General features: G+C 32.0%; 1 protein-coding gene across 1 annotated transcript; it reads left to right on the top strand.

The window, feature by feature from the left end:
• The first annotated feature begins 2,112 nt into the window (after positions 1-2,112).
• Positions 2,113-12,653, top strand: LOC101514721 (kinesin-like protein KIN-12E). Its single transcript, XM_004487376.4, has 22 exons — positions 2,113-2,621; positions 2,889-3,044; positions 3,198-3,281; positions 3,590-3,709; positions 4,235-4,348; positions 4,595-4,687; positions 4,949-5,038; positions 5,146-5,216; positions 5,323-5,397; positions 5,494-5,581; positions 6,008-6,066; positions 6,318-6,381; positions 6,602-6,667; positions 7,423-7,590; positions 7,670-7,774; positions 8,085-8,320; positions 8,750-8,819; positions 9,287-9,340; positions 9,427-9,489; positions 10,138-10,203; positions 10,310-10,389; positions 10,531-12,653. Exons 1-22 carry the CDS (start codon positions 2,352-2,354, stop codon positions 12,413-12,415), a joined length of 4,077 nt encoding a protein of 1,358 aa, XP_004487433.1. The 5' UTR covers positions 2,113-2,351; the 3' UTR covers positions 12,416-12,653.
• The last annotated feature ends 2,070 nt before the right edge of the window (positions 12,654-14,723 follow it).

Genomic DNA, 14,723 nt, shown 5'->3' with positions numbered 1-14,723 from the left:
ACAACTCCATTGCTAGAAAATCATCGTACCTTGCTAGCTTCAAGCCCTCCACCACTCCCCATAAAAAAAATTAATGGTTATTCATCATTTGTGTAAATTAATTTTATGCTGATATTTAATGATTTTAGTTTTACTTTTTCATGTTATACGATTAAAATAGAATAATTTATTATTTATTTAATATTATTATATTATACATTGATTTATATATATATATATATGTTTCTTTTTTTTTTTTTTTTACTTTTTACTTTTTTTTACTTTAATAGTATTTATATTAACTCATCATTATACTCTATTTTGCAATTATACTTCCAAGACACATTTTTTAGTCTAACATATACAATTTATGCTAAAAAAAACTAATTTAATATGTAGAAAAACAAATTTGATGTCATAATGACAGTTAGTTTAAGACTGTACCCTTCCTAACATGTGAACCTTTTTGATAATGTGCAATAAGTGAGAAAAAAATTATATTAAATATGTTAATAATATATATTTATTTTCAAAATTATCCTCCAATTATTAAGATAGATAATTCATTTATCCTCTAATTTTTACATTTAACTATAGATACTTTTTGAAAAAATCATTAATATATCTTGCAACTTGAAAATGGTCTCATATAAGGGTTATAAAATTACAAACTATTTAATGTCATGATATTTTTAGAATTTTCTAGGATTCTTTGGTCTAAACATTTTGTATTTAACTTATTTTTCGTAAAATACAAAAAAGTAGACTATTATGCATTTTTTTAAACAAAATATAGACATTGTTTTTATTGGATAAATTTTTTTTTTTTAAACTTTTAAGTATATATATCGTGAATTAAATACATTTTATGTTTCAAAGTATTAAAATCCAACAATTTTAGCTTTCACTTTTAAAACGAGTAATTCGATCCGTCTCAAGTTTATCCTCAATTGTAAATGGAGTTCTCCCAATTTCGACATTGTCAAAACTTACATGGATTAATTTTAATGCACTCTATTGTAATAATTTGAATTTTAATTGAAAAGTAAAATAAAAACAAATAAATTTTAGAAGCATTACCAATGTACACTGCCAATAAAGGAATTAGGGTCCAACACTTTCTAATTCAAATTGATTATTGACATTTGCGAATAGCTAAAGTCATTTACAAAAAACTCCATCAAACACGAGTCTATGATGCGTGCTTGTGAAACCATTGTGTGTGCATACTATTGTGGTTTGATGTGCAAATGGAAGCAGTTCATGGTGCAAATTGAAGGAACGCGGAAATGCAAATGACATGCACTATTACATCTCATTTTTTGTAGTACAAAGATGAAACGAGAAACAATAGATAAAAGCTGAAAAATGATTTAAAAAATAGAAGCATATGAAACCAGATCAACAACACAACATACCAAGCAAGAAGAAGATGAAGGATACAAATGATCAAGAAGAGAAAGGTATGAAGTGAAAGAAGATGGATGTTCAATTATGGACGAAGGAAAACCTTAAAATTTTGATGATCAAATTATAATTGTTGTATAAAGCTCAGTGCTCCTCAAATATTTTTTGTTTTAGAATTTTAATATGAAACCTTGTCAATGATTTGTATAATATCACAAATAAAAAGAAGATGAAAAATATGTCAAAAGATAAAAGAGAAAATTGTGCAGAAAAAAAAAAGATGAACATTCAACACTTTAGAAATTTGACAACAAATTTATAACTATTGTATAAAGGTCACATGCCACTCCATATTATTTTTTTAAATTTTAATTTAAAAGTCAATTTGACATAGTAGAATGCAATAAAATTAATTCACGTAAGTTTTAAGAGAGTCAAACTCAAAAGATAAATTGTTAGATAAGATCACTTATATAAGTTTTAACTTATCTATTTATTAGTTTTTTATATTTGAGAGATAAAAATATATTTTAAATGAAATCGGGTATTGATAGATAAATTGAGGTGCTTGGTGAGTTTTGTTTTAATAATTACAAAAGTTATTTAACAAAAATAAAATAAAATTGAAGTATAGCACTGTGATAAAAGCATAAGGTAAAGATAAGATTATAAAAATAAAAGCAGAACGTAAAGTTGAATCTTGGCTCCATGATACGAAAATTTGAAACTCCAATCTCAAACGGTCCCAAACTTTGAATTTAAATCCATCAACACCGTTCACGCTAATCAATATCCACGGTCAGATCAAAGAATCTTCTACTCTCTCCCCCCAATTTTCTTTCTTCTTCTTCTTCTTCATTTCCCAATTCGTACTTCAACTTTCACTGCCCTCTCTTCATCTCACTTTTCTCTTTCGCACAGTTTCCACACCCTAAAAATTTTCTCTCCAAATCGTTCGCTTCACAATGCCGTTCCTATCCGAGGCTGCAAGTGCAATCAAGAGTCGATTCGGGTTCCAGAATCATCCTTCCGAACAACTTTCTCTCATTCAGAACACTCCAGATTTCCTCAAGTCAGCGGTTAAAGATGATAATATCTTTCAAAGCTCCGCGGTTCGTAACATTACCGATTGGGATGAGGACAGTGTTGTTGGACCGAGTAATGCCGCCGTTTCGTCGATTCAGAGTTTCGAGTTTTGCGAGGATCCTTCCTTCTGGAAAGATCACAATGTGCAGGTATATCAATACAATATTCACTTCAATTTTGTGCAATTGTTAATTTAGAAATTCATCAGTCCAGTAGATAGGGATTTTTGTAATTTTTTGTGGTTTTATTTTCTCTTTATAAAGGAATCTCATAAATACTGTATTACACTAATTTTGTTTTATTTAAATCTTGGATATGTGTATGGTAATTTTGTTGTATATAGTTTAGAAATGGTGTGGAATAATAACTTGATATAAGCTAATTAAGTTTGATTTGGTTTAATTTTTGTGAGTTAGGTTATAATTAGAATGCGTCCTCTTAGCAATACTGAGATATCGGTGCAAGGGAGCAATAAATGCGTCAGGCAAGAGAGTTGCCAGACGATTACTTGGACTGGGCCTCCTGAGTCGCGGTTTACGTTTGATCTTGTTGCAGACGAGAATGTTAGCCAGGTAAATTTTTGTTAGATGCATTTTTTCATATTGTGATTTCCAATTCCATAAGTTTTTTGTTGGAATTTGATCTATTGTGTAAGTTTAATTGTCAATGGTGTAGTTGTATTGCTTGTTTTTTTAAGCTTGCTTTTCATATAACAATTGTAACAGGAGAAACTCTTTAAAGTAGCTGGTTTACCTATGGTAGATAATTGCATGGGAGGCTACAACAGCTGCATGTTTGCTTACGGTCAAGTGAGTAATTATTTTTGGTTCTCCTGTTATTTTTCTCCAATTAGTATGTTTAGATCGATGTTACAGTATAATCAATAATTATCATTATAGTATAATAATAATGTGAGAGGAAAAAAGTGTTTCATATTGTAGTATCTTTGCCTGCATAGATAATGACATGATGTTTTTGTATCACATATTCTCTCTCTCTTCTTTTTCTACTTGTTCTCCTTGCAAATATGAGAAGGTAAGGCTTTTGTGATCTTCTGTTGAAAATTTTACCTTTCTAATTTTTTACAATGCTGAAAATTATTGTTTATCGTGTTTAGACTGGAAGTGGGAAGACGCATACCATGCTCGGTGACATTGAGGGGGGAACTAGAAGACACAGTGTCAACTGTGGGATGACACCAAGAATTTTTGAGCACTTGTTTTCAAGAATTCAGAAGGTATAATTTGTTATGGTATCTGAATCTCAAAAATAAAATAAAAAACATTGGTATGGTATTAGATATTAGATACAGATCCCTTGGTCATGATTTAAGAAAACTCTCGCACTAATTAGAATTTTATGCTAGTATTACCTTTTAAGTAATGACTAAGCTATGTCTCTGAGCTAGTCCCAATTCCTAAATGTGAAGCCATTTTATTTTCACCATTTTTATGAAGCAAGTTTGCAGTGCTCATTAAGTCATTCATACAAGGGGTGCACCTCAAAATTCCACTAATGCCTATATTTCAAAATTTTAATGTTTAGCTTTAGCGCATTTTTAATTTGACAATTTTTTTTTGTTTTTATTTTCCATTGTTGACACCTTGTTTTCACTCCACTTTGTGCTCAAGACTTTATAAAAACAGTATTTTTACTGTTTTCACTTTTTTGTTTGCTCAATTTAAATTTCTGTCTCAATATGGCTCTTTCAGACATATTTGCTTGAATTTAATTTTAGTCTGTTATTTCTGTAATACACCAGGAAAAAGAGGCGCGTAGAGACGAGAAGTTAAAATTCACATGCAAGTGTTCTTTCTTGGAGATATACAATGAACATATCCTTGATCTTTTGGACCCTTCATCTATCAATCTGCAGGTAATGGCTAACTATTCACAATTTCACATCACTTCTTTGTGGGATGTCTTTTCTCTTTCCACTTGTTGCCAAGAAAATACTCTAATCAACAGCAAAATTGGTTTCCATATATTTGGATGTGCACCTTCTAATCTTAAGAGGATAATATGCAAATGTTAAACTGCTATTTCAGTGTTTTCAAGAGGCATTTTAGATTAATCACACAACTTTGTGCTTTTTTTTCTTTAAACTAAAATCATGTGGCAGATAAGAGAAGACAGTAAGAAAGGGGTTTATGTGGAAAATCTTAAGGAAGAAGAAGTTTCTAATGCTCGAGATGTCATTCAACTACTTGTTCAGGTATGTAATTCCTCCACCTTTACTCTTGAGTATTGTTTTTCACATTGACTGTACTACCTTTGTTTTTTATTATTTTAGTTTGTGGTTGAAACTATCTACTAGTTTGTATCACTTTTAGACATTTTGCAATTCCAAAATTGAGAGAGAAAACAGACAATATAATTTTTTCCAGTAAAATTTCTTGAATTTTGCCCATGAACCTCGACTCTCTTCAATGCACTAGTTACTAGACACTGATTAAAAGTAATTGATTTTATTTAGGGTGCTGCGAACAGAAAGGTGGCTGCTACTAACATGAATCGTGCTAGCAGCCGTTCTCATAGTGTATTTACTTGCATCATCGAGAGTCAAGTGAGTATTATTTTTTATTTCTATTTCATGAAAAAAAGAAGCTTAATATTTTGTTTTGTTTACTAGTATAGTATTATGAAACATTAATTTAACTATTTTGTTGTTAGTGGGAATCTCAAGGAGTAACTCACTTTCGATTTGCTCGACTTAATCTTGTTGATTTGGCTGGATCTGAGAGGTAATTGGTTCGTAAAAATGTATGCATTTTTTATTCCTTTTATGCCACCTTGGTTGGCAAGAGTTGTATGCCTGTTTACCTATGTATTTATCCTTCTTGACATTAGGCAGAAGAGTTCTGGTGCCGAAGGAGAACGTCTCAAGGAAGCAACTAATATCAACAAGTCTCTTTCAACCTTGGGGTTGGTATCCTCCTTTACAATTTTGGTTTACTGTCTTTTTTACAATGTGGTGTTCTACTTAAAAGCTAACCTTGTGGGTTATAATATTAATTGCAGGCTTGTGATTATGAACCTAGTAGGTGTATCTAATGGGAAGTCACACCATGTTCCTTACCGTGATTCAAAGCTCACATTTTTACTTCAGGTAGTGTCCAAATTTTCTAGAAGCTTATTGCCTTCATACTAGCCTAAGTAGATGAAAAAAACCTATACAAACTACATGTGTTTGTTAATTTCTCCCCCATCTAGAAATTGGTTGTCAAAGTGAAACCGAAAACTTGGCTTAACTCTAAACCATAAACATTATAGGGCAGAAAAATATGAAATGAATATCTTTGCATATTTTCATTGTACAAGTTTTGATAGTCAAAATTTTATGCTCCCTGCAGTGATATTCTTGTCTTATATTATTTTTAAACTTGTAGCGAGTGTTGCAAGTTGCAACAACATTTGAATATCTTTTAATGATTGTTAGGCAAACAAATTTAGTTGCTAGTGCCTGAATTATTTTATGAATAAGGAGCTGCAAATTATCAATTAAATCTGATCAGCACTTGTATCTTCCTTTCAGGATTCTCTTGGAGGGAATGCAAAAACTATCATAATTGCAAATATAAGCCCCTCCATTTGGTCAGTGAATCTCCTCCCTCTATGTTCAAAACATCTTTGCATAAGGCCTTGGTTTTTTTTGCATGAAGAGCTTGTGAGAACCTAGGAATGAACAAGTGTCAATGTTTGCTCGTTTGTCATATTAACTGGATTCTTAATCTCACTGTCCAATTTTGTAGTACCTTATTTTCTGTCATTAACCACCTTAAAATTATTTGCTGCATTTAATTAAACGCTTCTTCATTTTTAGTGACAATTAGTAACTCTTGCAGTTGTTCGCTTGAGACATTAAGCACATTGAAGTTTGCACAACGTGCTAAATTCATTAAGAACAATGTATGTCTTTCATGCTTTTCATCCTTATTAATTAATTTACTTCCTTTTATACCTAATATTGTAGATATTGTTTTATTTCACATTCGTACTCAAATAAGTTAGAAGCGCCCATAGAGAAATGCTTTTATATCAATCCTACTAATGAGAGCTTATTAAACATTTTTCTTATACAAGTAAACTGTTCAGAGTTTTAATATATTTGTGATCTAATTTTTCTCAGGCCATTGTAAACGAGGACGCATCTGGAGATGTCATTGCAATGAGATTTCAAATTCAACAACTTAAGGTACTTTAATTTTGATTAATCCTTTTTGTGTTATGTTTTTAATGTCATTGTATAGAAAATGTCTAGTGGCCTGTTCTCTATATTTTTTAGTGACAGTAATGGTTAAGTAATTTGGTTCTATTAGTGGCTCATGATTCTGAGTCAAATGCCTAATGAACTGGTTATCATTTTGAGTCAAATAATGCTTACACTTTTAATTTGTACTTTGAAGGGTAGTGGACAAGGTCCATCAACTTAGATTTCATGCCTGCATCAATTTTATAAGATTGATTGTTCGTGCCTTTATATATTATGATATGCCCTCTGTAATAGATATAAAGGCACTCTGTATGAAGGAAATTAGAGGGATGAAAGTGACTAATGTAAGATGAATCTATAAAAGGTAGGTTAGCAGTTGTAAGTAGTTACTTAGTTGTTAAGTAGAGAATAGGGGTGCTCTCAAATTCATCCTAGAGTGTATTGTACTTTGCTGGCCACATTGACCAGAGATTGTAAGATTCTTGGCTGTTCTGCCCTATTCTTGCATTCTTTTCTTTTTTTCTCTTTGAATACTTGTTGAGTTTATCAATATACTTTGTTGAATTCAATGAATTGTTTGTCGTAAAAAATGTTACGGTGCACAAGTGTACATTTGCATTTCATCTACGGAAGACAACTTTAATTTCATGCTGTGTTAATTTACAAAGAAGATTTATCAATCATGTGATGAAACAGATATATACTAATGTGATTTCTAATGCAATTTCGGTTTTCAGAAAGAAGTGTCCCGTTTGCGAGGTCTGGTTGGTGGAGGAGAAATTCAGGATAATGACATTTCATCAATTAGCTTCCCAGGTTCTCCTGTATCATCCTTCAAGTGGGAGGGAGTTCAAGTAGCTCAAGGATCATTCAGTCCATTAACTTCTGCTAAAAGGGTATCTCAGGTAGATATTTGTTGCGTGTGTGAGAAATCGTCCAGTTTTATGACTGTGTTTACTGATATGCTTCTTGTTCTTGATGCAGAAAAAAGATTATGAAATTGCCCTTGTTGGGGCCTTTAGAAGGGAAAAAGACAAAGAGATAGCAATGCAGGCACTGAGAGAAGAAAATGAAGCGGCCATGAAGCTGGTATATGTGTAATTAATGAAGTATACTTGTTAATGGTTTTGTTACCATTTTTATTTTATTTCAATGTTTGATTGAAAAGGCAATCAAAAGACAAGCGTTAGATCCAAGCAGCAATTTTTGAGAAATTTTTTCATCAGTTTATGTTTAATTTAGGTTATCATAGAGCTCTATTTTGTATAGTTCTTGAGTATCTTATGTGTATTAATCATTACTCTTTTCTGTTAATATATATCAGTTATCACAATAGTTCTTGATATTTTCTGGATGTAAATTTTTGGAAATTAAATGATTGCAAAATGGGATGAATCAGGCCAAACAAAGGGAAGATGAGCTACAAGGTCTTAATATGAGGCTGAAATTTCGAGAAGCTCAAATAAAAAGGTTAGAAGCAGTTGCTTCAGGGAAGATCTCAGCTGAGACACACTTGTTGAGTGAAAAAGAGGAACATTTAAAGGAAATTGAGGTCCTGCGGGCCAAGGTGGAACGGAGTCAAGATGTAACTAGATTTGCTATGGAAAATTTGCAGCTAAAAGAAGAAATAAGAAGGTATGTTTTCTTCTTTTTTTTCTTCAAATCACCAGATTCAGCATGAATCTTTGTTGATTAGCTTGGGTGTTTTGTTTTTCTTGGTCTCTTGTGCAAACTAAAGTATCTCATTCTGATTTCATGATTATAAGGTTAGGAATGGCCTACTAAAACAACAAACGAGTACTCAACTATGAACATATCACCTAGTTTCTATACATTGCTTATCATACAGCACTAATATGCAAATTGTTTGAAGCAAGAATACTGCTTATCATACAGCACTAATATGCAAGTTTTTTTAAGCAAGAATACAAACCTCCGGTCTTGTCGATTTACATTTGTCCATATTCAGAAAAAAAACCAGTGCTTCTGTGACTTTTATGTGATCTGTTATCTATATGTTTAATATAATGTTATGCTACTAATGCTTATCTATCTCCAAAACAGGTTGAAGTCATTTTATGAGGGAGGGGAACGGGAAATATTGAATGAACAAATCATGGTACTTCAAAACAAGGTAGGGAGAGGGAGAGATGTTTTTGTACTCTTTCATTTAAGTTTTCAGTCAATCTCACCTGTATTCATATTTATTTTTTGTTGAGACTTCTACATTATGTGAGATGACCTGAAAAAGGGTTCATAAGTGAGAGACATCATTTTCTTTATTAGTCAATTTGTAGGATTGAGTTAGATCTGATCGAAATTCTACGATGGTGTTTTAGTCTATCCTAGATCCATTAGATCATCCATTATGAATCACTCAGGTCAGGCTCTAGATGTTTGTTCTTGAGTGCGAGGGTGTGTTTGAGAGTCCCAAATTAAATGTGATATGGTTTGAAGTGTTTATATGTGGGAGATATTTTTTACCGCAAAAGCCAATTTTGTAGGGTTGAGTTATGCCCAACCAATTCAAAGGTTTTCTTTATATAGTTTTCAGTCAATCTCCCTCCAAGTTGATTATGTTTTCTTCACATTTCTGTGCAGTTGTTAGAAGCACTAGATTGGAAATTTATGCACCAACCTGATATGGTAGCTCAGGTATCTGTAGTTTTTACGATAATATTTTTTTCTTTCTTTTTCTGTCTGCTTACTTTTAAGCTGACCCACTCTTTTGCAATTGTTAGAAAACAAATGCTGACTCGGTGATGGAGGACTTAAATAGTGACGGTGATCTTATTTCAAAACAGGTAATGTAGTTTTTTGCATTCATATTCATCTTTGAAGTTGCGTATACCATGATTTTGTACCTCAACATAGATGTAAATTAGAAAGTCTAGAAGGTTTTGATTGTGCCAATTTACAAGGCTTTTGGACTAGCAGGTGTTTATGAATAACTTATTGCTAAATTTAGTTTTCTAGAATAAATGTAGGACACATTTTGAATCTCCTGAATATGTAAGCTCTCACAGTTTAGATTGAAGAATGATACTGGTGCTCAACTGTTAGAATACAGAATGCAGCTCTTAATTTACTTTCTATTTAGTTGTCTTCACATTCTTCTTTATCTACTTATTTTTGTTAGGGTAAATACCAATCTTGGACCAAGAGTCTAGACCATTTTTTTCTTTTCATGCAAAAGTCAAATTTGGTTTGACTATTTGAGTCCCCCCCACAATTACCATATTTTGGCTCTTCTCAGGGCATACATCAATTTGATCATATGGCTAAGAATTAAATAAAGAAGCCTAGTAATTATCTAGATATTTGATATGTTAAACAGATTATATTATGTGTAATTTTCAATTTTCGCATGTTTGAAATTTTGTGCTTGATGCATTTTAAAAATTTCATGTATTCAACTTATTTCTTTAATTCTTCTTTATATTTATCTTCAGGAGCCAAGTCCAAAGTCGCGTTGGCAGTCTTCTCTTCGGGAGGAAAATGAGTTTCTCCGCATTCAGGTCAAAGACCATTCTAGTTTGTACTGTGTTTTTTGCTCAATACAATTTTGTAGTCAAACATCTGTCTCTTTCTCTCTCCTATTTAATATAGTCTTATCTGTGGCAGGCTATACAAAACCAGGCAGAAATGGACACAATTCAGAAGAAGCTAGAGGTTTGCCTTGTAGAGAAAGAAAACTTGGAAAGGTGTTATTTGCTCGCGCATTTTTCACATATATAATTTTGTGGTGGTTGATTTGTGATATTAAACTGGAGCAAATGTTTTGCCTAAAGTGATTCTTGACACATCTTCACACTGTTTCTGCAATGCATGTATTTCTGTTGCAGGCAAGTTGATGATTTGAAAGCAAAATTTGAACAAGTGAAATCTCAAACAAGTGAAACAACTACCGAAGAAAGGGAGCAAATTGATCCTCCACCAATGACCGATATGCCAGTCATTAATGACCAACTGCAATTGAAGACATTGGTTGATGCTATCGCTGCTGCTAGTCAAAGAGAAGCAGAGGCTCATGAGACAGCAATTTTCCTGTCGAAGGAGAATGAAGAGCTAAGGATGAAGCTTAGAGCCTTGATTGAGGATAACAGTAAACTAATTGAATTGTATGAGCAGGCTACTGCTGAACATAACATAACTCAAGAAATTGGATCCAAGGTCGACAATGGTTACCATCTTGAAAAAAGAGAAGAGGAGGCTGCGTTGAAAAGAGAGATTGAGAACCTCCAACATCAGCTTGTGGAAATAAACGAAGAAAACGAGAGGTTGATGAGTTTGTATGAAAGAGCCATGCAGGAGAAGGATGATCTTAAAAGAACTCTTTCATGTTCTGGACATGAAAGAGTTGAACCCAAAGGAGAACTGGACTGTGTGGAAAAGTTTGTTGAAGTTGATGGAGGGGAAAGAGACTCAAGAGTAGGATCCATTTCCGAGGAAGCGCAGCAAATAGGTGATGGTAAATATGATGACAAACCTACTATATCTGGGTCTGATTTATGCCTCGAGTCAGATGGACATGATGAAGAAATGCTTTTAAAGGAGGAAAATCAGGTTGATACACTGGTCAACACTGAAAAGGACACTGAGGTATCAAATTTCAATGAGGCAAAGTTATCAATGGAATTAAATTGTGCTAAAGAGAAGCTTGAAAGGGTTGATGAGCAAATCTTAGATGCTGTCAGAACTCTTGGCTGCACTGAAACTGAAATTGTCCAGGTCGATGAGCTCTCTAGAGAAATTCAAGTGATAGAACATGATATTCAGGTCAAACGTCAGCAGTTTAAATCCTCGAACCTTGTGCTTTATGAAGCACAGAATAGAAAAACTCTAGCTGGTAAAAAGTTATCTGCACTCAAATATTCATTATCGAACTTTATGAAGCACCGGTCTTTTTCTTATTTCGAGCAGCGAGAAGCAAAGGCTAGGGCAACATTGAACGACTTGGCATCTCATCTTGACCGAAAGAAAGGGGACTTGGCTGCTCTCCAAGCTTCCAAACAGGGGTTGGAGAATGCTCTAAAAAAGAACCAAGAATTCGAAGCTGAATTTACCAAAGATATTGAATGCATCAAATCCAAATTGGAGGAAGAGAATCGCAAGCGTGAAGGCGAAAAGGTGCTTTTTGCTATTGATAACACACAGAATCTTGATCCCTCAGTGAAAAGTTGGCAAGTTAGTGGTAAAGCATTTGATTTACTCAAGTTAGAGGAAGAGAAAACAAAGCTGCAAGCAGAGATGAAGCTTTCTCAAGAAAAAATCGGAGTCATTAGAAAGGAAATGGGAAATCTAAACAAGAAGTTGGCAAATGTAGAGAGTCAAATACAAGCTGTTGGACTTGAAATACAGCAAGGTTTGAGGAACACAAAAGAAAAGGAGCTTTCACTTCAACGCGCGACGAATGAAAAAGAAATGTTCTTGGAGTTTAGAGATAATGGAATGATGGAAATGGAGTATTTGATCATTGATCTCCAACAGTTTGTGTTTGAATATGATCTAAAGGAAGCTGAAACAAAGATTCTAGGGGAAGAATTGCAAATGGATTTCTTAAGAGCTGAAGAGTTACAAACAGCTATGGTCATTGCTGCAAACAGCAATTTTTTATCTTCCATGTCTTGCGTAAGCACGTTTGAGAAGGTAGAGGAGCAGATGAAAAATCTAAGGGCATCAATTCAGGAGACAAAATTATTGTTGGAAGGCATTTCCCATGCCACCTAAACTATTTCTTTTTGTAACTAATTCTCCATATCTTAATAGAAACATGTTTTGTTTAACTAGTAAATACTTGTGTCCATGTGCACGGGTCATGCTGCATTGGTTATGTATTAAGTTAGGTAACTTTTTTTCTAACTTGTGGCTTTTCTCTAACTCCGTCTGACCATGTGTTGTTGTATTCCACTGCTGAAAGTCACTGCAGATATTTATAATCTGTGTCAAGGAGTGTTCCCTTTCTGCTTGTCCTCTTGTAGCAGATCGTACTATAGGCTTTGGGAGAAATAATGAAGCGAAAAATGACATTTCAATTGGTCATCGCCCTTAAGTAGTCCAAGCTGTTTGATGAAAGATTAGGAATTGGATTAACATGATATATTGCATATAATTTCTTGTCAAACTATGAACCACGTTATAACACAACTATAATATACTGTACTCTAGCCAAATTATTCGCTTGTCTACAGGTTTTTAATTATTCACACGTGTATATAAAAGGAATACCTAATTTTTATGTATCTTTTTTTTCTTCTTCTAATTTTACTCTTCACTTAAACTATTTTGTTTATGAAAAAAAAGGATAAAATGGTTACATATATGAATACATGGTAAATTGATTGATTATTATTGGAGATGTTGTAAAACTATTTAACACCGGTAACTCATAATCATTGCACTCTTTATTTATAATTTTATCATTCATTTAGACTAAATAACTTAAGAGCAAATTACATTCACCTTTAAGGTTTTCTTAAATAGCAATAACATTCTTTCTAGTTTTTTAACTTAACATTAACCTCTTATTTTTTTATACGAAGTGACAAACATATCTCGTCCATTTAATATCATTAATTTTTTCACTTTCGTCCGCTTTCGTTCACTTCCACTCACTAACTCTCTTCTTTCACTATTGCAAGGGCATTTGTAGAATATTTAATATCAATTAAGTATTTCATTTGGATAATTGCTTGATATTGATTAATGGGGTAATTTTATTGGGGAAAGTAAAATTTATTCAGCCATTTAGTGTATTCGTTCATTTTATTGTTCATATTTTGATGTTGAGTGATAGCTATATAAAGGATGCAAGTGTCGTATATATTAGACAGTGTTGTTGCAACATAAAGATGCAATCATCATTGCAAAAAAAAAATTAAAGGCAATAATTAAAATAACATATTTAATTAAAATTCAACATTCCTAAAATACCCCTGCAACATTGTAAGAGATTGCTTGACACTATGAGAAATGAGTTCATACCACATAGAGTTTGTGTTAGTCAATGAAAGTGGAAGAGTGACACAAAATCAACGGTGCTACGTGGAAGTAAGTGTTTGCCAATTTGAATCAAAGTTAATTGAAGTTAATATTAAGTTAAAAGCAAAACGAGATGTTAAAACTATTTAAGAATGCCTCAAAAGAAGGGAGTGTAATTTGCCTATAACTTAATTTTCAAAATATCCACACCTAAAAGAATATCAAATTTTGGTTTATTACATTTCTTCTTTCAATTTAAATACTGTTTTAGATTATTTTATGTATAATATTATTATTTTTTTTTTACATTTAAGGAGTATCACATATTTAAACTTGCATATTATCAAATGTCACCAAAGAGTTATCAGATGTAATTATTAGATTATATATAATTTTTTAAACAACATAAATATTTGATGGTCACATTTTAAGTGTTCAAATAACATAATTTTTTAAATAATTATTTATTACAATTTCAAATCTCAATTCAATCGACAAATTACTTATTAAGTTGGACATTTAAATTCGAAACTTCAAAATCTCACTATATGAATTTTTAGTGGCAAAATAAATGATTGTTAAAATGAAAAAGGAACATTACGCATTTATTTAGATTAATTAACAAAAGATACTCGACCTTTTTTAAATTACTCGTAGTTTATGTTAAAATACGAAAGATCAATCCCACTTACTTACTCAACTACATTAAAAAAATGAAATCTTGATTAAAAAACCAATTGGAATTGATTGATTATTAATTATAAAAAAGCAGCACCACATAAAAATAACAATAAAAACTGTTCATTTAATTTTCAGATTGATTACACATTCGCATGTCTCAAAATTGATTTAAACATTCTCGACTAATGAATTTGATTTTAATTTTATAATTGATTCAAAAATATAAAACTCAATATATGAATTCCATGAAAAAGAACGAATATATGAAAGAATTTCGGTGGTAAATATCCAATTAACAAAAAAAAATATATATATATATATATATATATATATATATATATATATATATATATATATTTATACACCACAGCAAGAA

Source organism: Cicer arietinum, chromosome 1 (assembly GCF_000331145.2).
Source record: "Cicer arietinum cultivar CDC Frontier isolate Library 1 chromosome 1, Cicar.CDCFrontier_v2.0, whole genome shotgun sequence".
Classification (NCBI taxonomy): Eukaryota; Viridiplantae; Streptophyta; class Magnoliopsida; order Fabales; family Fabaceae; genus Cicer; species Cicer arietinum.
This window is presented reverse-complemented; position numbering and strand designations above follow the sequence as displayed.